The sequence below is a fragment of the Pleuronectes platessa genome, chromosome 14 (assembly GCF_947347685.1).
Source record: "Pleuronectes platessa chromosome 14, fPlePla1.1, whole genome shotgun sequence".
NCBI classification, from domain to species: domain Eukaryota; kingdom Metazoa; phylum Chordata; class Actinopteri; order Pleuronectiformes; family Pleuronectidae; genus Pleuronectes; species Pleuronectes platessa.
In genome coordinates this window covers 13228299-13251930 of record NC_070639.1, presented here as the reverse complement: position 1 = coordinate 13251930, position 23632 = coordinate 13228299, and the positions used below count along the sequence as shown (strand labels likewise).

At 41.5% G+C, this 23632-nt stretch overlaps 2 protein-coding genes across 3 annotated transcripts in view; both read left to right on the top strand.

Moving 5' to 3' along the window:
• Positions 1-8659: 8659 nt before the first annotated feature.
• On the top strand, positions 8660-11364 carry LOC128455668 (plasma membrane ascorbate-dependent reductase CYBRD1). Its single transcript, XM_053439409.1, has 4 exons — positions 8660-9029; positions 10097-10305; positions 10520-10674; positions 10782-11364. Exons 1-4 carry the CDS (start codon positions 8837-8839, stop codon positions 11056-11058), a joined length of 834 nt encoding a protein of 277 aa, XP_053295384.1. The 5' UTR covers positions 8660-8836; the 3' UTR covers positions 11059-11364.
• Positions 11365-11653: 289 nt separating this feature from the next.
• LOC128455666 (dynein, cytoplasmic 1, intermediate chain 2a) overlaps positions 11654-23632 on the top strand; it is an 18630-nt gene continuing 6651 nt past the window's right edge. Inside the window, exons 1-9 of one of the 2 annotated variants that reach the window (XM_053439406.1) lie at positions 11654-11730; positions 12583-12700; positions 14155-14269; positions 15541-15628; positions 16803-16862; positions 17221-17336; positions 22727-22813; positions 22999-23161; positions 23257-23356. In XM_053439406.1, coding sequence (XP_053295381.1) covers positions 12593-12700; positions 14155-14269; positions 15541-15628; positions 16803-16862; positions 17221-17336; positions 22727-22813; positions 22999-23161; positions 23257-23356 — 837 coding nt within the window. In that variant the 5' untranslated portion in view covers positions 11654-11730; positions 12583-12592. The remainder of the gene's footprint in view (positions 11731-12582; positions 12701-14154; positions 14270-15540; positions 15629-16802; positions 16863-17220; positions 17337-22726; positions 22814-22998; positions 23162-23256; positions 23357-23632) is intronic. The other variant, XM_053439405.1, reaches the window with a different exon arrangement.

Below are 23632 nucleotides of genomic sequence, written 5' to 3'. Positions count from 1 at the left end.
AATTGGCTACAGAGGGCTAGCAGTGTGTTGCCAATATCGACACATATTGTTGGTCTATTGTTTGTCATTGTCAATCAATCATGGGCTGACAGGCTCAGAGAGCCCGGACAGTGCTGTCAATCACAACACAAACCAGGGTGGGGCGGGACCTCATGGCATTGGCGGGGGGAGTCGCGGGACGGGCTGCTGCTGAGACAGAAACTTAAAATGGATAATAAGAGTAAAAAACGCCCGGGTGGCACTGAGAAGCATCGGGAAAAAAAGCCTAAGTCTCTGGAGGTGGAGGCTGCTACATGTGCCAAACTGACGGACCTGTTTGGTGCCGGGTTCACCAGCCCAGCAGCAGCAGGTGCGCCGGGAGACGAGCGAGGAGGACTCGACAATGATGAGCGAGTGGAGGCAGACATGGTAAGTAACGTTTTTACATGTGATCTGGGGATGTAAACTAGTGTACCCATTTTGGGAGAAAGTACTGGAACATGTGAGTAAATGGCTGGGTGTGGCGGTACCTGTATCACCAAGACTGTGTTTGTTAGGGGATCAAACAGAAATTCCAAATATATCTAAATATGATCGGGTAGTTTTAAAAGTCGGGATGGTCACGGCTGCTCGAACGATTCTCAGAGTATGGAAAAGTACAGTTGCCCCAGATGTTAAAAAATGGATGGAAATGATGTCAGAGGTTGCATCTTATGAACGCATGTTGGCTAGAATGAACAATGAAGAGGAAGATTTTAGGAGCGCCTGGGACCGTATTTTTTTGTAGATAGGGCGTGTGGAAAAATTTGTAGACATGGTGCTGGATGTCCATTCTGGTTGTTTCAAGAAAAAAAAGAAAATATCGATTTGCAGGAGGCCTTTGTATATATGGTTGTATGATGGGTATACTGTCTGTTGATGCTGTTATAAATGTTGTTTTTTGAGTTTGATTGTATGTTTTTATATGCATGAATAAATAAAAAACTTTAATGACAAAAAAAAAAGTAAAAAAGGACAAAGGAAAATAAGAATTTATGATGACCAAAAACAAGTTAATTGAGGAGTTCCTGGAATTCTGAATGATGAGATACATTTATTGCAAAGATATTTACAATTAAGACTCCATCGGGTCATTTTTGACCCCTGTGTGTAAACTTGAAACTTGAAAAATATTTGAGTTCATAAATGGAGAAAGGTAAAATTAAAATAATGATTCGTGGTAATCAAAAACTAGATATTTCATGAATACTTTGAATAATAAATGATGAAATAAATTGATTTCCAAAAATATAGCAAAGAAACACTCAGCCCTGTATGACATCACACTGTAGGTCAATACGGGTCATTTTTAACCCATGTTGTGCCTAAGAAGGGGATTGCATAGCTTCTGTATCAAAGGGTTCAAGAAGACATATTTAGGTCCTCTTTACATCAGTTATACATGGACACACACACACACATCAAAGGAAAAAACATCCTGGGAATGGCTCTTATCTTGAACATTATAGAACATTCTACATTAGATATGACTGCAGCACCTTACTCACACCATTTCCTACCTATTACCCTGTGTCTTACGATTGTCAGGAGGAAAAGAGGTCAACCAGCAACAAACAGCTGAACAATAAGATTACTTCTGATTCAAACTGATCACCATGGATAACATCGGAAGTACTGCTGGACAACTCAAAGCTGATTGCCAGGCATTTCAACGAGATGTCATTGATCTTGTACATCTGTTGGGCAAGCAGAGAGCCCGTGTTCGCCAAAACCAAGAGTTGCCAGGGGACGAGGCCCACGAAAAGTTTGCCAAATTGCAACCCCAGGATGAAAGCTACTGCGACACGGATGAAGAAATGTGGCAGCCTGAGGATGGGGAGGAGGAGGATGACTGGGGTGAGGACACACAGCAGTCTGAGGATGGGGAGGTGGAGGATGACTCTGATGAGGACACACAGCAGCCTGAGGATTGCGAAGAGGACAGTGAAACCCTCAGCACTAGAAAGATCCTCATTGAGACAGACCTCCACAGTTATTACAAGGAGCTGCAGGAGGCTTATGTGATCAAGCAGAAACTGTTTGCCTCAGAGCTGCAGTTTGAGAGGAGCAAAAACAAGGTTCTCCTAGATGAGCTGGAGAAACTTAAAGCTTCAAACAATGAGCTCAGTCAAAGGTACGAAGCAGAAAACCTCAGAGCCGGGCAGCAGGCCAGCCACCTGATGGCTTTGATTGAGCAAGACGAGTCTCAGATGCACTCCTTCCATGCTGAGCAGAACTTCCTCCGTCTGCAGATAATGGAGGAGATGAGATGTCTCCGCAACAGTGCTGCAGAGGAGAAAATGCTTCTGCAGAGACAAGTGGAGGAACTGACTTCTCAACTCTCACTGATGAAGGAGAGAGAGGATGTCAAGCATCAGGAGTGGCAGGAGGAAAGGGATGAGGAGAAGCAGGAGGAGAAATGGGGGGAGCTGCAGGAGGCTTATATCATCAAGCAGCAGATGTTTGCTTCAGAGCTGCAGTTTGAGAGGAGCACAGTCAAGGCTCTCCTAGATGAACTGGATAAACTAAGAGCTTCTCAACTCTCACTGAAGAATGAGAGAGAGGATATCAACCATCAGGAGTGGCAGGAGGAAAGGGATGAGGAGAAGCAGGAGAAGAAATTGGGAGAGCTGCAGGAGGCTTCTATAATCAAGCAGCAGATGTTTGCTTCGGAGCTGCAGTTTGAGAGGAGCACAGTCAAGGCTCTCGTAGATGAACTGGATAAACTTAAAGCTTCAAACAATGAGATCATTCAAAGGGCTGAAGCGGACAACCTCAGAGCCGGGCAGCAGGCCAGCCACCTGATGGCTGAGCTTGAGAAAGTCACGTCTCAGATGAACTCCTTCCAGGCTGAGCAGAACCTCCTCCATCTGCAGATAACAGAGGAGATGAGATGTCTCCGCAAAAGTGCTGCTGAGGAGAAAATGCTTCTGCAGAGGGAAGTGGAGGAACTGACTTCTCAACTCTCACTGAAGAAGGAGAGAGAGGATATCAAGCATCAGGAGTGGCAGGAGGAAAGGGATGAGGAGAAGCAGGAGGTGAAATGGGAGGAGGAGCAGCAGGAGAAAGAGGAGGAGAAATGGGGGGAGGAAGCAGGAGGAGGAGAGCCTGTGGACAAACCTGCCTACCTGGAGTCCCACTCTGATGCCCTCCCTGCTTCAGAACCTGTGGAGACTGAGTTGTCTGAGGAGACGCCCAAAAAGAAGAAGTCTTCAATCTGGAAAAAAATCAGACAGCATCTGGGACTGAGGAGGAGGAAGAAGCAACCTCACAACTGATTCACACCTCACACTTGTTCACCTGTGTTTCTCCTGCATGAAATCAGGTCTGAGAGGAGGAATTTAAAATGCTATTAAATGTATTTAAGTGATATAACATACATAATGTATATGTATATTATATGATGTTAACAAATATTAAAAATTACGATTATCTCATGCATATTGCTTCATTTAAGAATTGTTCATTCGTTTTTATGTTTAGTTTTGAACCTAACCTAACCTTAACATAAACCCAAAGCTTAATCCAACCTAACCTATAACCTTAACTTAACCTTATATAGCCCTTAACCTGAAAGTAACGCCCAACCGTAAAACACATCTTCACATTAAAATATAATGACACATGTTGTATAGGGACTTGCTCTTTTTCCTCATGTTGGAGACAAGTCCTCATAATGTCACTTTCCCCTGAATCGAGGTCCTCACAAAAGCAGCAATACCTGGACCACACACACACACACACACACACACACACACACACACACACACACACACACACACACACACACACAGAGGACTAATAATGTGAGATTTAAATGATCTGCTCCCCTTCATTTTGTCTGATTCAAGGACGTTTTACTCTAGATGGATTTAAGGTATTTGCTTTCACAGCGGCTTGAACCTCAGTCGTCAGGGCGAAGGGCAAATATTCACCACAACTACCCTGCTGCTCTGAAAAAATAAACATAATACCAGTGAACGAAACTAAAAAATTATTGAATCCATTCTTTCAAGATTTTATTGAGGAGTCCGTCCTTATCATGCAGAAACCAATGCAGCCATCTTGGGCATTTGGACTCGGCCAGTCACATGTCAGTGTCAGCTTTCAATCATAATGTTTAACCCCATGTTTTACCCCTCAAATAGCTAATTACAACCAACCTACCAGGAAAATGTACAATTGAACATACATCTGTGTGTTAAGAACTATTAAAAAAACAGAAACCATCTTTGACATGTACTTTGACTTTTTAGTTTGTCCCATCCACTAACACGGCGGAGACGAATATGAACTATATCCTAACTAATCCCTTTGAAGTGCAGTGGAACAGGGAGTAGAATCAATTGTAATTAAATGTTACAGGTTTTACTTCTGCTTGCTACGGACATTATACGATTATTATTATTACTTTCACTATTATTAAAACTATTATCACTCTATTTTTTGTATTAGTATTGAGTGTGGAATCATAAAACTATAACATCTTAGTTTAATAGCTGACAATAATCAAGTGATAAGAGCTTGACTTGTGTTTAATGGTACCATTATGTTTCTATATCTGTAGTTTAGACTTAGATTTGTCAAAGAAAAAAAGGTAAAAGCAGATCTGTCTAATGAAGGCATTAAGAAAGAATATTAACTTGGTACATTGGCTCCGTCCCATTAAAATTTAAATTAAAACTATAAAATACAATTTCTAAAATTTCTAGGACTGTAAAGCACATGCATTTTGAAGCGTTGCATCCAGCCAAGCCAAGGTTGGAGACTAGTGGGTTATTCTCTCACAATAGGTTTTTAACAGTGGTGTATGAAGTACTTGAAAGCCATACTCAAGTAAAAGTACAGATATCTTCCCTGAAAGTGACTCCGGTAAAAGTAAAAGTCACCTGTCAGCAAATGACTTGAGCAAAAGTCTTAAAGTAGCTCCTATTAAAAGTACTGAAGTATCAAAAGTACCTGGTGTTGAAATGTACTTAAGTATCAAAAGTAAAAGTACAAGCACCAACATTAAAAAAGCGAAGTGATTTTATAGTAGTCCTATACAGACACAAAACAACCCAACATTTTTCTCTTCAGGATTTATTTCAAATGACTGAAAAATTATAACAATGTACATATAATGTATAATTTTACAAATTTGGAACCCCAGATGGTGAGGTTCAAATACGATTGGACTAGTGCATCTGAACTTCTAGGGACAACAAATAATCAAGACAACAGAATAAACAAGTAATTCTTGCGTCTACCTAAGAACACTAATAGACCACAATATAACCACTAAATAATTCGGTAAATATCACCAAACATGGACCTTTCATCAATAGCAGGAATGATACACAATGCCCCTTATGGTAACTCAGCAAAGGGAAACCAGTTCTAGGCACACAAAACTAAAAAGAGGACTCGCAGAAAGGTCTCAAGTGAGTACCTGTCGCTGCAGGCCCAGCTTAAACGCCTTAAGTATATTTGGTTACGCCTCAAATGTGTATGTCTTCTCCCGGATATCCTGTGTGTGGATCATATAGTTGTGATCAAAGGTGTAGGTGGGCTGCACACATTTTTCAGTTTTCAAATTGGGCTGCGGCATTCTTAAGTTTGGGAATGGCTGATCTAGAGGAAGTAAAACTCTTAACAAAGTTTCTGAAGGTGAACCTGCGGAGGCATCGTTACCAGAGCAGCCTGCTCGACCCCGGTCGACTAAGACAGCCCGACCAACATCCGGACCTTCAGGGTCTCGTGCTGCCCCCCCCTACGGCAAACACGCCGCCGGACCTGCCCATCTCCCGAGGCAGCTGGCACCATCTATGGCTGGCACCGGCGCACCTCCGCTGCTCAAGTAACGAGTCAGTTTTGAGAATATACGAAGTAGAAAGTACGGAAATTTGTGTTCAAATATAGCGAGTAAAAGTTATAAGTCGTCAGGAAAATCAGTACTCAAGTAAAGTACAGATATGTGAAAAATCAGTAACGAAGTATTTCTACTTCGCTACTTCCCACCACTGTTTTTTAAAGCATGTTAAATCATCTAGTATCTAAAATATAAAAGGTGTTTTTAAGTAAGGCTGTATGTAGTATGTAGTAAAGTAGAAAATACAATGGCTTTCTCTGAAATGTTTATCAAAAGCTGCATAGAAACACACACAGACAGACACACGCACAACATAATGTGTCCATCTTCTTCCTGTGCTTAGTTTCTCATGGATATGTACAGGTAATCCAATCTGTGACCCTACTAATTATATATACAGTGCCTTGCATAAGTATTCACCCCCTTTGGACTTTTCTACATTTTGTCATGGTATAACCACAGATTAAAATTTATTTCATCATGAGTTTATGTAATGGACCAACACAAAATAGTGCATCATTTGGAAATGGGGGGAAATATTACATGGATTTCACAATTATTTACAAATAAAAATCTGAAAAGTGTTGAGTGCATATGTATTCACCCCCTTTACTGTGAAACCCCTAACAAAGATCTGGTGCGACCAATTGCATTCACAAGTCACATTTGCAAGTCACATAATTAGTAAATAGGGTCCACCTGTCTGCAATTTAATCTCAGTATAAATACACCTGTTCTGTGACGGACTCAGAGTTTGTTGGAGATCATTACTGAACAAACAGCATCATGAAGACCAAGGAGCTCACCAAACAGGTCAGGGATAAAGTTGTGGAGAAATATGAAGCAGGGTTAGGTTATAAAAAAATATCCAGAGCTTTGAACATCTCTCTGAGCACCATAAAATCCATCATAAGAAAATGGAAAGAATATGGCACAACCGCAAACCTACCAAGAGGAGGCCGTCCACCCAAACTGAAGAGTCGGACAAGGAGAAAATTAATCAGAGAAGCAACCAGGAGGCCCATGGTTACTCTGGAGGAGTTGCAGAGATCCACAGCTGAGGTGGGAGAATCTGTCCACAGGACAACTATTAGTCGTCTACTCCACAAATCTGGCCTTTATGGAAGAGTGGCAAGAAGAAAGCCATTGTTGAAAGGGATCCATAAAAAATCCCGTTTGGAGTTTGCCAGAAGGCATGTGGGAGACACAGCAAACATGTGGAAGAAGGTGCTCTGGTCAGATGAGACCAAAATTGAACTTTTTGGCCTCAATGCAAAACGCTATGTGTGGCGAAAACCCAACACTGCCCATCACCCTGAGCACACCATCCCAACAGTGAAACATGGTGGTGGTAGCATCATGCTGTGGGGATGCTTCTCTTCAGCAGGTACAGGGAAACTGGTCAGAATAGAGGGAAAGATGGATGGAGCCAAATACAGGGAAATCCTTGAAGAAAATCTGATGCAGTCTGCAAAAGACTTGAGACTGGGGCGGAGGTTCATCTTCCAGCAGGACAATGACCCTAAACATACAGCCAGAGCTACAAAGGAATGGTTTGGATTAAAGAATGTTAATGTCTTAAAATGGCCCAGTCAAAGCCCAGACCTCAATCCAATAGAGAATCTATGGCAAGACTTGAAGATTGCGGTTCACAGACGGTCTCCATCCAATCTGACTGAGCTTCATCTTTTTTGCCAAGAAGAATGGACAAACCTTTCCATCTCTAGATGTGCAAAGCTGGTAGAGACATACCCCAAAAGACTTAAAGCTGTAAATGCAGCGAAAGGGGGTTCTACCAAGTATTGACACAGGGGGGTGAATACTTATGCACCCAACAGATGTCAACTTTTTTGTTCTCATTATTGTTTGTGTCACAATAAAATGTATTTTGCACTTCCAAAGTACTATGCATGTTTTGTTGATCAAACGGGAAAAAGTTTATTTAAGTCTATTTGAATTCCAGTTAGTAACAGTACATAATGGGAAAAAGTCCAAGGGGGGTGAATACTTATGCAAGGCACTGTAGATGGCCTAGAGGGTAGAGTGGCCGTTCTCCGACAAGGAGGTTGATGGTTCAAATCCCTTTCTTCCTCATCTGCATGCTGAAGTATCAATGGCAATTACTGAGCCCTTAAATTCGGCAGAACTTCAGTCACCTATTTATCTTACACCATGTAAATAAAAAAAATTTAAAAAAAAAAAATTGAACAAAATAAATTTTAAAAAAAGAAATAAATCTGTATCTGAGTCTTCTGAGCAGGAAGTGCGCAGTCCATTACAGCGCAGGATGTGCGCAGGTCGCTTCTGCGCAGGAGGTAAATAAAAAAATAATTAAAATAAATAAAATAACAGAAAATAAATGAAATGTACATTTTCACCACTTTCTATCTTGCCAATTCATTTGCCTGAAAAATAATAATTATAATCCTTACAATTTCAATAGGGCCTCACTGTCAGTGCCTGTCAGTGCTCGGTCCCTGTATAACGTAAATTAACTTATTGCATCTAAACCAACCCACTTGTGTCAACTTCCTACTTAACGTCAGTTTTAGTCAAAGTTTAATTTTACAATTTCACACAAATCAACATTTAAATTCACTACAAACACCATCTGAAGTATACAATTCTAACGGTCAACATCAATGACATCTTGATATTCTGTTTAAAAAAAAAACACTCGACGTCACCATTACTCAACGACGGAGCTGAGGAGGAGGCAGTGACCACCTCTTGCTGGGGGCGGAACTTGTAGTTTTTTGTGACGGACCTCTCACTCCTCTGTAAACACTGAAGTTACACAAACTCGTTTCCTTCCTACATTTTGCCCAGCCCAGCCACGTGACCGCGCTCCCCTCTCGTCCACCGCCTCTTGAAGTTGTTGTGATTAGAAACCGAAGCAGCTGCTGCGTCAGAGAAGAAGCTGCCTCGGGTTCCTCTGCTGCTGAGACTGATCACACACTGGCTCCGATGGCGATGGAGAACTTCAGGCAGTTCCTGGTCGCTCTGTCCGCCACCGTCTTGTTCGGAGTTGTCTCCATAATCTTCGTGTTGGTTTGGGTTCTGCAGTACAGGGAAGGTTTAGCCTGGGATGGAGCGGCGGGCGAATTCAACTGGCATCCGCTGCTAATGGTCGCAGGGTTTATTTTCATTCAAGGAATAGGTGAGAGGACTCGCCGTCGTCGTCGCCCCCCCCCCCCCCCCCTTAAATAAATATGGTTTGTTTAATGAAGTATGTTGTATTAGTATAAAAAATTAGCGCCAGGTATTGCCCCGAGGGCTAAGTTACACAAGACTCAAAAAAGGATAGATTGATGTTGGCTTATGCGTAATTATAAAACTAAACTGATCTTTCATTGTGACAGGTTAACACAACTTTGCTTAAATGCAATAAGTTTAGACTTTCCAGTTTATTCTACTTTTGCACAAAATTTGTGGAAAAGGGACCAAAGGCCTTTTTACTTAAGATGCATTTTTTGTGGCAAGTATAAGTTTGTAGATTGTGATTTTTACATTCAAAGATGTGGTGGATTTCTTAAGTATAATGTATGATGACATTGGAGACGCTTCATGTCCTTTATGTGTTGAGTCGTGCAATGTTGTGGACGAGCAACAATAAGACAAATGGTCAAATAAGTCACTAGATACTGGTTAGAAGGGTTTTATTGCAACTTGTCCTTCAGTAAAGTTTTCAGAATGTGCCTGAAGCCCCCAAGATAAAAAGTTGTTTGCACAAGATATTATCTTGCACATTAAAATGAAAAACAACTTTTATCACGTTCGTTGCCTCAATGACTAAACACCTTAAAAAGGGTCAGTCTTACTTTGCTGCTAATACTTCTTGTATGTAATTAAATGAAGGTTATGGACTTGTACCTGTGGTTTTTCTGTGTCGCAATGCTACTTAAAGTAAAGAAGCAGAGTTCTTCTTCGACCTTCGCTCTTTGCGGACTTGTGGTGGAACATTTTATACAAGGGGTTTACATATTTGATATAATCCCTGTTAGGGAAGCATGAACCTGACACATGTTGACTTCACATGGTTAAAAGACCTAAAACTAAATTATATAGTGACAATAGCAATGCTTGGATAGTGATGTTTAAAATCAATTAATTCAATTCAATTTAACTTGTATAATGCCAAATCACAACATACATGGTCTCATTTTATCTTCCCTCATGGTTGCATCCAAACCTGTTTGATTTACACCGACTGACCCTCTCTTGCAGCCATCATTGTCTACAGGCTCCCCTTTACCTGGCAGTGCAGCAAACTGCTGATGAAGTTCATCCATGCAGGCTTGCACTTGGTGTCCTTCATTCTCGCTGTTATATCTGTGGTGGCAGTTTTTGACTTCCATAATGGTGCAAAAATCCCCAACATGTACAGTCTGCACAGCTGGCTGGGCCTGACAGCGGTCGCGCTTTACTGTCTACAGGTAAATACACTTTTTTTAATTTGTTATTGTTATTTGTGTCTGAAGTAATAACTGCTGGTTGGTTGGTGCAGTATTTTGCATTTACTTTTTTTAAAGAACACCAAAAAACAAATACCCCTCTCACTAAGTCTCTAAAATGCAAAATCCCAGTGAATAGCATTCTTGATTAGTAGAGTATCTGACAAGTGCATTTTTTCTCCCCTTCAATGAGCAGCTGGTCCTTGGAGTTGGCATATACTTGATACCAATTACTCCGGTGTACTGGAGAGCAGCGTTTATGCCCCTCCACATCTACAGTGGTCTATTTCTCTTTACCAGTGTGGTAGCTGTGGCACTCATGGGCATCACAGAGAAACTCATTTTTGGCCTGTAAGTACTTTTCAATACTTAAGATAAATTATATTCTACAAAATAAATGTGCAATGTTAATCTGCTGCATAAACTGATTAAAACTTTTTTTGTATGTCTTGACAAAGGAATAACCCAAAGTATAAAGACTTGCCTCCGGAGGCAATTTTTGTGAACGTTCTGGGACTCCTCCTGGTGATTTTTGGAGCTCTGATCCTCTGGATTGCCACTCGACCCTCTTGGAAACGTCCCAGTGAGCAGGTCCTGCATACCTTGCATACCGACGGGGGAGGTGAGGACAACACCAAAGTGGGTCCATCCCTGTCTCAGCTGACGGAGGGAGCTGATTCGGAGACCACTGGGGACGTCAGGAAGAGGCTCAACAAACTAGACGGAGCAGATTAAATTATTGCCGAATAAATTAGTTTTTTCAGGGGGCTGAATGTAGAATATGTTAACCCAGTCTGCACTAGTGTGAGAGGGTGTGCTCATCTTTCCTTAGATTCCTTTTGTTGGCACCTTGAGCTTATTCCTGTTTGCTTGAAGATGTAATGTTGCGAGTGCATGCAAATAGTGGGGTGGTTCAACATACGCTGTATAAATAATCATGACAGATTTTTCTATTATCTCATTGCTTTGTATTTTGATGTGTGGGCTTGAGAATGTTGAGAGCATTTATATATATTTACAATAAATACTGGCAAGTTCTAATCAGCATCTTTCAGTTCTTGAATAATTAGACTTGTATGATTGTTCTGATAATTGGCTGCTGAAGAGGGAGAAATGTTAGAATAGAGTAGAACACAATCTGTATGATGAGCAACCTTTCGGATGGTGGGTTCCTCTTACTGGAATGATTGAGGATTTTTGCAAAGATAATTTTGTTATATTATCCACAGTATCAAGTCCAGTTGCTTGTCTTGTTTTTGTTTAGTCTGCCTTTGAGTTTTTTCCCCCAAGCACAGGCATGGCGAAGCTAAAATAGCCCCTTTTGACTCCTCCCGGCTCCTGTAGTTGGGCTGTCAGCTCAGTTGTTTTGGCTGCGTGTTTGGTGTCAGGTCGAAAACCTGCTTTAAGGTTGGTGATCCACGGATTGAAGTCGCGTTTTCTTCAGTGCCACACACTTATAACATGAATATGTTTCTGTCACCGTGTTTGTAATTCCACTTTATTCGCTAGCTTGGCTTTATTCAGCCTGCGGTCTGTGTAGCTGAAAGCTAGCCGCTAACAAACAAAGCTAATGCTACATCTTTAGTACTAAAAGTAGAGGTTGAGTTGTGGGAATCACGTTTTATTTTATTTTTCTTAAAAGCACCATTTAACTTTAAGAGATCACACCTGACTTTGCGAGATATTAGGATTTCACAGATAAATGTACAATAGTGATGCTAGCTATAACAAGGAAAGCTAACGTCAGCAGCTAACGAGGCCGCTTTGTCGGTTTTCAATGGAACCGCAATGCGATTGGTAAAATAAAGAGATGCCAACATGAACTCCATATGTAGATCGATATCATACGTGAGAGATTATGAGAAGCAGAGAGTGAAGTGAATGAAGAGGGATAAGCTAGCCCCATGCTAAGCTGTTATCGGTCTTGTCAGTGGTTAGGGTGGGGCTCTGCTAGCTGACGTTAATTGTCAGTGTCACTCTGCAAACAGGGAACACATTAAAGTCCCTGAGCTGCAGAGAGGAGAGGAAGCACCCTGGATGATCAGTGGTCCTCCTGCCAGGGCAAGCTGGGCTCCCAGCTGGGATCCTGCACAAGGTGGTGCTGAAGCTGGGAGAATCATCTGTCAGCAGACCCACCTCACATGTCTGCCTTTTAGTTCCCAGTGCAAACACAACCAGTCCCCCTGATGTCAACAGGTTTCATCTCAAGATTCACTTGTTTCTCGGTGCCACTTGAAGGAATTGTGTTTTCGTTCCCAGCTGTGGCATCATGTCCGACAAGAGTGAGCTGAAGGCAGAGCTGGAGAGGAAGAAGCAACGTTTGGCCCAAATCCGAGAGGAGAAGAAAAGGAAGGAGGAGGAGCGCAAGAAGAAAGAGGTATGGGTAACCCTTTGTGAATGTGTCCAGCATTCACTGGCAATGAGGACTGAAAAGTATTATGGAGAAGGAATGCATTCAAAACCATTAGTGGCTCGATTTGAGTGAAAGCGTGACTCAAATCATTGTGGTCATGTGGCACTTTGAAAACTAAAGTCTATTTGTGTGTCAATAAACAAACGTTAAAGGTTTAATGACACTTATGCACGTTGGATGTTGGATTTGATTCCACACAAGACAATAACAAGTATAATGAAATTCAATATTATATATATGTATTTCTTTATTTAATGAAAATTAAACACAAAGTTGGCTCCTTTTTCTTTATGGCACTCATAACATATTAAATCAAATTTACTTTTAGAGGTGACATACATTTCACCTCTCACTTGTTCATGGTGACCCCCACTGTCAGTCTGTCAAGTCTAAGAAGATTTTACTGGAGAATTAATTAATTATAAACGCATAGTTGGCTGCTGTTTTGTTATGACACTCATAACTTGCTAATGTAAAATATTAATTAAAAACATGTAATGATTCATGATCATGATTCTTTCAAGGATTTCACATATTTGCTATTTATATACTGTAAATCTGCGATGACAGTTAATTTCATATTGATGATCTACGATGTCAAAACAAAGTTGGCAAAAGAAAACGTGTTTCATGGACTGCTTTGTGTGAGTTGATTGACACTAAGTAGAGTGTATGAAAATGCTCATCTCTGATGTAATGTGATCACAGAACAATACGACTAAAATGACTGAGTCAGTGTTTGCAAGTTGTTTTTCATAAAAAGGATAATGTGTACGTGTAGCACACAATCTCCACACAAGATAAGAACGTATGCCTTCACCTCATATGTAAATCTATAGTGATGTCAGCAAAAATCATTTTATTGAAGGAAAAGCTTTTCAAACCATTTGCACATTGTGATTTTAAGACAATCTACCATCTGCCTGTCCAACAGAGGGGCATTGTCAAATAATGACAAAGCTGTTATTTGTTCAAATTTGTTTGAATTCTCTGGTGCTCGTTAGGTTAAATTCTTGAACTGTCCAACAAATGCAAATCTCAGTTAATTAGTCAGAACCTGGGGATGTGCAAAAGTCTCCCAAAGCTAAAAATCTGAAAAGTGATGTCGTCAGAGCACATTTAGGAAGCTGTTAGTTGCAGACACTTTTTATTTGGTGCCTTTCTGGTATCTTCTTATTCTTTAGCCCTTAAATGTTAACATCCTTATTGGAAATGTGTTGATTGAAACAATACAATAATCTGCTGTAAATACCATGAGAAATGTTGTCATTAATTCTTCATCAAACATTTATTATCTTAATCTGATCAATGAATTGATCCTGTCCTTGCACGTTAGTGGACAGACCTTAATTGTCGGAGATCATAGCAAGGTAATGTGTGATGATGCATTAATAGGTGATACGTTTTAATTCTTCCAGTCCGACCAGTTGAAAGATGCTGCCGCTCACCAGGACGATACTGACCTGGAGAAGAAAAGACGTGAGACTGAGGCCATGCTACAGAGTATGGGCATAGCCTCAGATGCTCCTGTCGGTATGTTATGTTACTTGTTGGTTCGTTCATTCAGTCACATCTGCTTTTAATAACTTTTAATTTAGGGAACAACAGGTATTTCGGGGAGCCTGTTTTATAAGTTTCATGGTTATATTTATATATACACTGTCTTAGTGTTGTTCACACTCCTACTGGGTGAGGAGTATAGGAATCTTTTCTTTACAGCCAAACAATGGCATGTTCTTTACTTGGCAACCCCGTCACATGATTTTAATCCGGCTGATCATGAGATCATGTTGAAGACCAGACTGAAGGCAAGAAGCTCAGAAGCAGTAACATTCAGTCATTGACTGCTACTAATGTACAACCAAATATCAACTTTAATAACCTTAGATTGTCTGTTATTTTTCTGCCAATGATAATTTGATAATAAAGGACCCTTTTTAATACTGCTCATCAGGTTTGTATGCTAACAGCCAAACATTAAAGCTGAAAGCCAACCTTTAAACTCATAATCATTCTCATGAGGTGAAATGTTTTTATTTTAGTTATTTGAGATTCAGAGCTGTCTATTACAGAGCCTCTCAAGAAAAGTCATATCCATTACACAGATACACAGGCTACCACCAAGGGATTTTTAAAAGGAAATGTCATTTCCAAAAATGTATTCAATATGTTTTTGCAGGTTTTCACAGCAAATTGCTGAGACGAGCCTGAACATGATCTCTGAAACAGTCTAACTTAAGCAGATTTCACAATAATGACAATGGTGTTGTTTTACAACATGAGCAGAGTCATTGATAAAAGAAGTATTAGTGAAAGTCCAAAATGTTAATGTTTTTGTAATGCTCAGATTATTTGCTGTGGGTTTTTGGAGCACTGTCCTGTTGCTAACACCAGGTGGCAGAAGAGATCCATACTAAAAACCCACGTCACCTCAGAGCCACAATCCAACACTCTTAACAGAAGAGACACAACATCATGTTTGTCTTTATATTCTACATGACATTGCAGCTATTCAAACGTTTATTTAATACAGACAAAGTCAATGCAATTTCCATTTTGTTATGCCTCTTTTTTTACTCTCGTGTTGGTTACTTACGGACAGATTTACATATTTGTCCTGCTCTGCTCCTAATATCAGGAGTCAACACTGTTTACCACATGTTCAGTAATATCGTGTCAGTGAGAAAATGTCCTAACATTTAAGATTGTTCATCCACTGTAGTCTGGATGAATTTGTCCTCTGTAGTGAATACCTCAGCAACTTTACATGGTAACAGATGATTATTGTGTGTCTCACTGTGTAGTCCCTCGTCCCATTTCTCCGACTGCCAAATCGGCAGGTACGCCAAGCGAGGCAGGAAGCCAGGACTCTGATGGAGCCGTTGGACCCAGGTATGTTTATATATATAAATATATATTTACACACGCACACATACCTACCTAATTAAATGTCTGCATCACATATTTTCCCCCCACTTCCCTTACAGGACTTTACAAGAGTTTACACAATGCCACTGTATTAAGAATCTATAAGATTCACGGCCTTTTTCTCCATTAAAGATAAAATGTCTGAATGTGTTTTACGTCATTGATCTTAAATCTCTTCAAACCGCTCTGTCAACTTTTTGTGCTCATTCATGCTTATGCCTACAAGAAAATGTTTTCACTGTCACAGCCACTGAAATTCCAAATGTTATTATACAGCACATAAGTTCTGAAATATCTTTCACATGGTTTGAAGAATTGCAGATCTGCTTTTGCTTTGTGAGCTTTGCATTACATTGAACTCGGGACACAGGTTATGAATAAATGTAAAGCCTGATGGTATTAAGAGCAAGAGAGCTGAGCGTTTTTACAAGGTCTCACACCCAAACAGCCAATGACGAGGAGTTAATGCCGAGTGAGTGCGTGTTTATTTAATTTGTGTGCCGTTGAATTAGGACGATTCTAAATTAACAATAAAACAGCAGGCTGCTGCTGCGATGCCTGGGGGACTTCTTAACCCCTAATTAGAGCCCCTTCCCTGCACAGAAATCCAAGCTCCCCCAGTGTCCCATCAGGCCCAGGGAGCTGTTCCCCCTACGTGTTGACTCATTTCCCTCACCAGCATGGCCATTTCCTACACACATGGAGGTCATGTTTTCTCCCTGAGGGCTCCTTCTCTTTCTCTCTCTCTCTCGCTCCTTCCCTCTCTGTCTGCACAGCACTGGGAGTCTTTGGTGTGACACAGTTCAGGCTGTATCAGCCCCGCAGGCTGCACATTACACCCTGTGTCATCCCACTCGGAGGGCCGATGTGTCCACGCATTTTAAGCAGACACGTTCTTTCATCTGTCATCTTGAGTATTGCGTAGAGCGACGCGAGCGCGATTTGACCTGAGACACAACAATAACAAAAAATAAATGGAGTGTGTTAAGTGTGTTTGGTAACATGCAAACGTGACTGATGAGTGACGTACGATCCGATCAGCATGTTGTGTGCCACAAAGCTAACCTGATCTCCTCTCTTCATTTGTGCTTGCCTGTCTCTCTCACTAATGCCGCCTTGTTGCCGTGACACTAACCAGGACTCTGCACTGGGACTCTGACCCGTCCACACTTCAACTTCACTCTGATTCTGAGCTGGGGTACTGGACACTCTCTTCTCTCCTTTCCTGGTCATTTTCCCTTCTCTCAATCTATGGCATGATTACTTTGTTTTTCAAAGTCATGATTCAGTTAATGCAGTGCAGGAAAAACCGTGCATGCAAGAGTGAGAAGACAAAACCTTTTTAATGAATTCACACTGGTTGTTAAACTAATCTGAAGCCATCCCATGAAACACCCATTTACTTCCTTTGATCAGCAGTTTGATAAACATTTTTTTAAAGCTGTGAATTGTTTCAGAAACACAGAAGAGCAGCTAAAGTAATATGACTGTTGTATGTTTTTGTTGACTCTTTTGCAGTGATGTTGTGCAAAGTTTGAGTTGTTCTGTGCTTTTAGGCGAGTGACTCCAAAACTGGGAATGGCCAAAGTCACACAGGTGGACTTCCCTCCACGTGAGACTGTGTCCTACACAAAAGAGACGCAGACACCTGTCGTGACCCAGCAAAAAGAAGGTGATTCTCACATCATGTTGTACAGGTTTACATCCCAAAACACAAAGAAAAGATGTCGGTACACAACTGAGTGCTTGAATATGTCAATGTATAGGTTTAACAAGCTCTATTTACATCGACATATATGGTCGTCTGACGAGGGTTGACAAATGTTTTATTTTGCTGCATGAGGTGCACAAGAGACCGGAAATGAACAACAAGTAGAAGCGAGTTGATTTAACAATGAACTGAGATGAAAGTAAAGAAAAAATGAGGCCCAGGAACTAAAAGTCAGAGGAAAGAATTTAAACCCTGCCTTTTCTGCTCCTCTGAGCCTCATGTGCAGCTCGACAACCAACTCTGTATAATTAATGAGCAAGATGAGAAACCAGTGACAGGAAAGAGAAATGTGATTGGAGGGGAAGATATGAAGAGGAGTGCATATGACTGCTTACTGCCTCTGAAGCATGTCGATAAGTATGTAATTGCTGATGTTCGGGCTGCTGCTAACGTCCACATGTTGGACACATGTCCATGAAATATGCATTATTTGTAGGTGCCCTGCTTGCTGGATTTATGTATCGGCAGATGGTGAATGACGCGCTTGACTAAAATCGGGATTGGAGGATTTGTGTTTTGTGTTTTTCTGTTATGTTTACCTGCGTCAAGGAGGTTGTGTTTTCACCTCTGTCTGTCTGTCTGTCTGTCTGTCTGTCTGTCTGTCTGTCTGTTTGTGAGCAAAATAACACAGAAACAACCGAGAAGATTTCAACAAAACTTGGTGTAAGGATGCGGTATGAGTCAGGGAAGAACCCATTACATTCTGGTGTGGATCTGGATCATGGGGCTGATGCAGGAATTTAAGACATAGGACATCTTACAACGCATATGTAGTTGGGGACTGATATCAATGAGCAACTTGTTTCATTTGAAGAGGCCTGTTTGAGCCTTGGCTCAGGTATTCACTCGACTGAGAGAAGTATCTGGACCAGTTGCAATTCCTCAAAGTACAGCCACTGGAAGAAGCAGAGTCTTTTTTTTCTTTCTGATTTCTCAGTTTATTTTAATCAGCTGGCATCGTTTTAAACATTCGTAAAAGCTTGGTAAGGATTTTAAACAGTGTACTGATTGCTGGTTTCGGCTCGATCAGGTGGCGTGTAGGAAACTATTTGGTGGCATGCGGCTTGAGCGAGATAGAATTGTGTGATTTTCTGGAAAACTATGAGCAGAACTAGTGAAGGATGAAGAGCATCCCTCTGTTCCTTGTCGCTCTTTACTCTGGACTCTACTGAGCATTGTAAAAACTGTGTTAAACAACGATGTTTTCTGCCAGCTGTTCAACACGAGGCCCCCTTCCCCTCTCTGCCACTATGTAATCATTTCATCAACTCCCTCGCTTCCCTGTCTTTTCCCTTCACTGAACAGGCACATAACAAAACGCAGTCAGTGACATTGTGCATTTTCACACCATCACTTCTGGCACTCGATGAGACGGCATCCCCTTCCCTGCTTGCTCCCCTCGGCGCATTTCTGATGTGCGGGATGGCATCAGGTCTGCTCTGTGATTGAGCGATTTATCATGTTGTCAAAGGGAGGCAACAGCCCGGCACTCTCAAGGTCAGCGGGCGGTGGCATTAGAGGGAGCGGTGGCCTTGCCCGGCTCGCTGCAGACCAAGGGTTCCCACAGTGTCGGCAAAAGACATCTCCGAGAAAAGGAGTAAAAGATTCAAGGTTTTTTATTTTGAACATCACTTGCCCCATTGACCCTGAAGAAAGACCGCCTGAACAGTCGAGGAGAATGCATCCTCATTTTTATATTATTTGTTTGTTGGTCACAGGGACAGTAGTGCCTCACTCGTCCACTGAACAAGTACTGGGCCATGTTTATCAACATATTGTGGCATGAAATCACCTCTAAGATTGCTTTGACTGTATAAGATGACTCACACATTGAAAACTATTAGCCCTGGCGTCTTAAACATCCCAGTTTGTGAACTTTAGACAATATAGCATAACAGTTATCGCATGCTTTTAGAACTGGTTTCAGAACTAAATACCCCATTAGCTTTTTCCATTGATGTTTTAGGGCATTTTTATAAACAGAGTTTTAAGCCTGGAGCTGGAGCCACCAGCTACAAGATTAATCATAAGATTTAATTTACATAAAACAATAACATGGCAAAATGGAAAATATGGCAAAGGTACAAGACTGCGCATAATTATTTTAATACTAATTCCATAAACCACTGCAAATTATCCCTTTCCAACAACTTCCACTGTGCGATTTCTTGAATTCAACCTTGTTGATATAGTGTTGATATATATTGTACTTTGCATCTTGTATGTTTGTGTACAACGTTTAGTTTTTAGTACAGTATCCCAGTGCAGTAACACTGAACCTTCCTGAGGTAGCTAATATGATTTTAGCGGTTGTGGTGAACGTTTCCATGGTTGCTATACCTGAGGTTTGTGGGCAGGGTGGTATCCTTGATATTGCGGGGGGGAATGTGTTTTTCTTAAAGATCAGATATCATAAGAGCTCTGGGCTTCTGCAGGACCATATAAAATAGTATAATATAAAATAGCTTGTGGTAAGTTTACCTTGGATGGTTACAATATGGAGGATCATCAAAATCTCTATTCAGAAAACTACGCTGTTGAGCTCTATGTGGATGCACGTTTTTATCTGGTGGCACTTAAAAAAAATTAATTGATTTTGAGTTGTCAGATTGGTGAATGTCCGTAATTCAGCTACAGTATTCCCAACTGCACTGGTAGGTAATGTAGCATCAGTATGCACTCCTCAACAAGAGGCTGTAATTATGGAGTAAGATACTGTTGGAGGTTGAGGAGAGCTGAGGGGTGTGTGTGTGTGTGTGCATGTGTCTGTGTGTCTGTCTACTTAGCATTAAGTATGTAGAGGAGTTTTAGTAAATCGAATATTTAATTGAATGTGATTGTTTTTAATCACTCGGAATTCAGAGGCAGGTTAAAACTTTTAATCACAAAAGCCCTTAATGGCCTTCTTGTTTCGAGTGCCACTTGTAGTATTGGTCAGCTTTTATGCACTTGATGATTAGTACTGTTAAATATCAATCGTATCCCTCTGTCATACAGCAGCTAATACATTTTAATGGAACATTTTTCTCAATGTGCAGTTGAATAGTTTTTGAAAATACTTTTTTTTATACCTTTGTTCCTGGTTTTGGATTTGTGCTGACCACGGGCATGTTTGGGATCTTTACTCCTCACTGTTTATTAGACATGTTTGTAACCACTGTTAAAAGAGTTGAAAACAGTATAATTCAGATTCACAGAGGATCACAGTGTTATCAGATCGTCAAAATCATATTTCTTTTTTGGCTGTAGTCAAAGATACCGACATTTTTCAACTTGAAAAATATTGATCACAATTTTGGAAACTGTCGATAGAGATTCTCTATTTAAAGAACAAAAAATCTGACCGTGTGTGTGTGTGTGTGTGTACACTGGCAGGTTTTTGTTATGTGTGGTTTCATTATTGGCCTTTTATAAAGCCGAGACAAACGCTGTTGCACGTGCTGAAGTCAGATCCTTGTTCTGGCAGGACATATAGAAAGTGGAAGACACCTGCAGCGAAGAGCAAAGGTCATTTAGTTTTCTGGTTGTACATCACTGGCCTCATGCTGTGTTTGCATTAATATATTGTCAATTGACGAAGACCTGTGATTACTCTGCCCCCCCCCCCCCCCCCTCACCCCAACTCCTCCTGTCCAGCTCCCCCAGAGAAAAGCTTTTATTCCTTAAGTGGTACAAAAGCCATAATTGGGCCTGCTTTGAGAGGAGGTGTCAGTGTATGGGACATCGGTGATTCGGGTGAATTCTGTTAAATGCAAACCCCCACCACCACCAACCCCTCCTTCTTGTCTTTCCTCCACCACCCAGCCTCGCTAAGCGCTGCTGCTGCCCCCCTACACGTCCCTCCCCAGCGGGGTCACCAGGATCACTAGCTTTTCTCCAAATGGCCATTTTGGCTGGCAGGTGCATTATACCCTTTATTTTCAGATTGTCTATCCGCTCCTAATGCCTGGCAGGTTGATTGCTCTGGCTGCCTCACCACGAAAAGGGCTGACGAGCACGGCCGGGACTAGCTGAAAGACAGTGATTACTGTTTTCCTTTAAGCCTGATTGAGGCCCTTGAAAGGAAAGATTTTAACCTTCCCCTGTTGGTTGCAGGAGTACGGCCGCACATTGAAATGGCTTGTTTCATCAACCCAGTTCTGTAAACTCATCAGTGCACCCAATAACCTTCTTCCCAAACCTCCGTCTGAGAAAGGGGATAAATCAGTTTATGGACAAAGTGACGGATGACATTATCATTTAGATTATCTCAGTAGGAAGGAAATTCTGGCATGTGGTGCTGTCATCCTAGATTAACTATAAGGTTCATACCAAGATAAACGGCTGTAGGAACCAGACGAGTATTTCCCCTCTCCTCATGAATCTGTTTTGTCCTGCTTTTTCTTCTATTTTTTTTACATCGAAAGAATGAGCTATATACTGTCTTTAAGAGATGTGTTTTGAAAAAGCGTGTTCATCTTCTTTGAGGTAGAACCGGTGTGCAGTTTGCCAGCTGGTCTGGCCTGTATTTTGTCGTACATTCTCTGAGGTTGAATAGCAGTTGCAGGACCTCCTGCTAGGATGGTAATTGCATAGGCTTGCCGTTCAGGGAGAAGCTTGTGTCAGGGCAGCCAGGCGGAAAACCTCTGTACCATCCCCATGCCACCTCTGAAGAGCACAAGACAATCCCAGCATCACCATCTGCTTTTGCACCATGCCGTCATCCGGCCACACCAATGGGCCGGGCCCTGGCAGCTGCTCCACACCCTCTGCCCCGCTGCCCTGTGGCCTAGAAGGGGGCAACCTGCTACTGGGACACAGAGGAAACGGCTACACTGACAGCTCAAGTCTATTGAATGGCTAGAGTCTCATTAACAGTTAGTAAAGACAGGGGTCCCTATGACAACAACACACCCGCTGCGCTGTGTCCCTTCGACACAAATGACAAACTTCCCGGCTTTAGAGGAGCAGGTTCTGTCTGAAAGGCGACATTGTGCTGACAAACCAAACAAATGCAAGGCAGAGGTACAAAATCAGTCTATGGGCATGCCGATAATCACCCGCCCAAGCTTTTATTGAAAGAAGAAAATAATAGAGGTGGAAGATGTACTGACCAAAAATGATCAAACCTGTGGCTGGAGCCATGATCGTCCTTGTTGTGAAAGTTTTTTTTTACTCTGAATTTGGTTTATTTTCTGCTCAAGTTTTGACATAAACAAAATGATTTGCAGTTTCTTGCATAGTAATATGTTAATTCAGAGATGTAGTCGACTCAGCTAAGTGTATTTTCCCTGTCCTGTTTTTATCAACAGAGGAAGAAGAGGAGGAAGAAATTGCTGCTCCTCAACCAGCAGTCGTGACTCCGACTGAGAAACCCGACCAGAAGGAGGAGGAGGAAGGTACTTCACTACCCATGAAATAGAGCCTCTTCAGCTCCTCTAGAAATTTTACAATTTCATTTATAATAGTGAATGCAGAGAACAAAGAGGTTTCTATTCCTGTAAAGCAGTGCATCACTTTTCATAATGACCCCGAGCGTTGGATAACCTCAATACATTTCATTGTCTTTTTCTCCTCTGTATAGTGCCCCCCCATGAGCTAACCGAGGAGGAAAAACTCCAGATCCTGCACTCGGAGGAGTTTGCGAATTTCTTTGACCACAGCACTCGCATTATTGAGCGAGCTCTATCAGAGCATGTGGACCTCTTCTTCGACTACAGTGGCCGTGACCTGGAGGAGAAGGAGGGGTAATAGTCGGACAGCTAGTGCCGTTTTTTTTAAATCATAATTGGTTTCTGAAGCAGTGTTTTTATTGATTTGTGGTGCTTTGTTATCCCCTCAGTGAAATCCAGGCCGGAGCGAAGCTGTCTCTCAACAGGCAGTTCATGGACGAGCGCTGGTCCAAACATCGTGTTGTCACCTGTCTCGACTGGTCCCACCAGGTCATTTTCCTTTTTTACAGCTCTTTTATATATAAACCCACAGTTTAACACATCTCACTGGACACAGTTTAGAAAAGACTTTGCAATTATTCAAACGTCAATCCCGACAATTAATTTGTGGCGTGTTTGTGCTAAAATAAAAGTAATTTGTGCATGTGTTGCTAAATGGCTGTTAAAACAACTTAGCTTTAAGCAGCCTTAATGCTTTATGATCACATAGGTTGGCTTTGACAGCATTTACTTATAGCCACAACTCCCTCAGGAAAAGTAAGTTAT

Coding starts and splice junctions, on each gene's coding strand:
- LOC128455668 (XM_053439409.1), top strand. CDS start 8,837: ATGGCGATGGAGAACTTCAGGCAGTTCCTGGTCGCTCTGTCCGCCACC. Junction 9,030..10,096: donor TATTTTCATTCAAGGAATAG/GTGAGAGGACTC, acceptor CCTCTCTTGCAG/CCATCATTGTCTACAGGCTC. Junction 10,675..10,781: donor GAGAAACTCATTTTTGGCCT/GTAAGTACTTTT, acceptor GTCTTGACAAAG/GAATAACCCAAAGTATAAAG.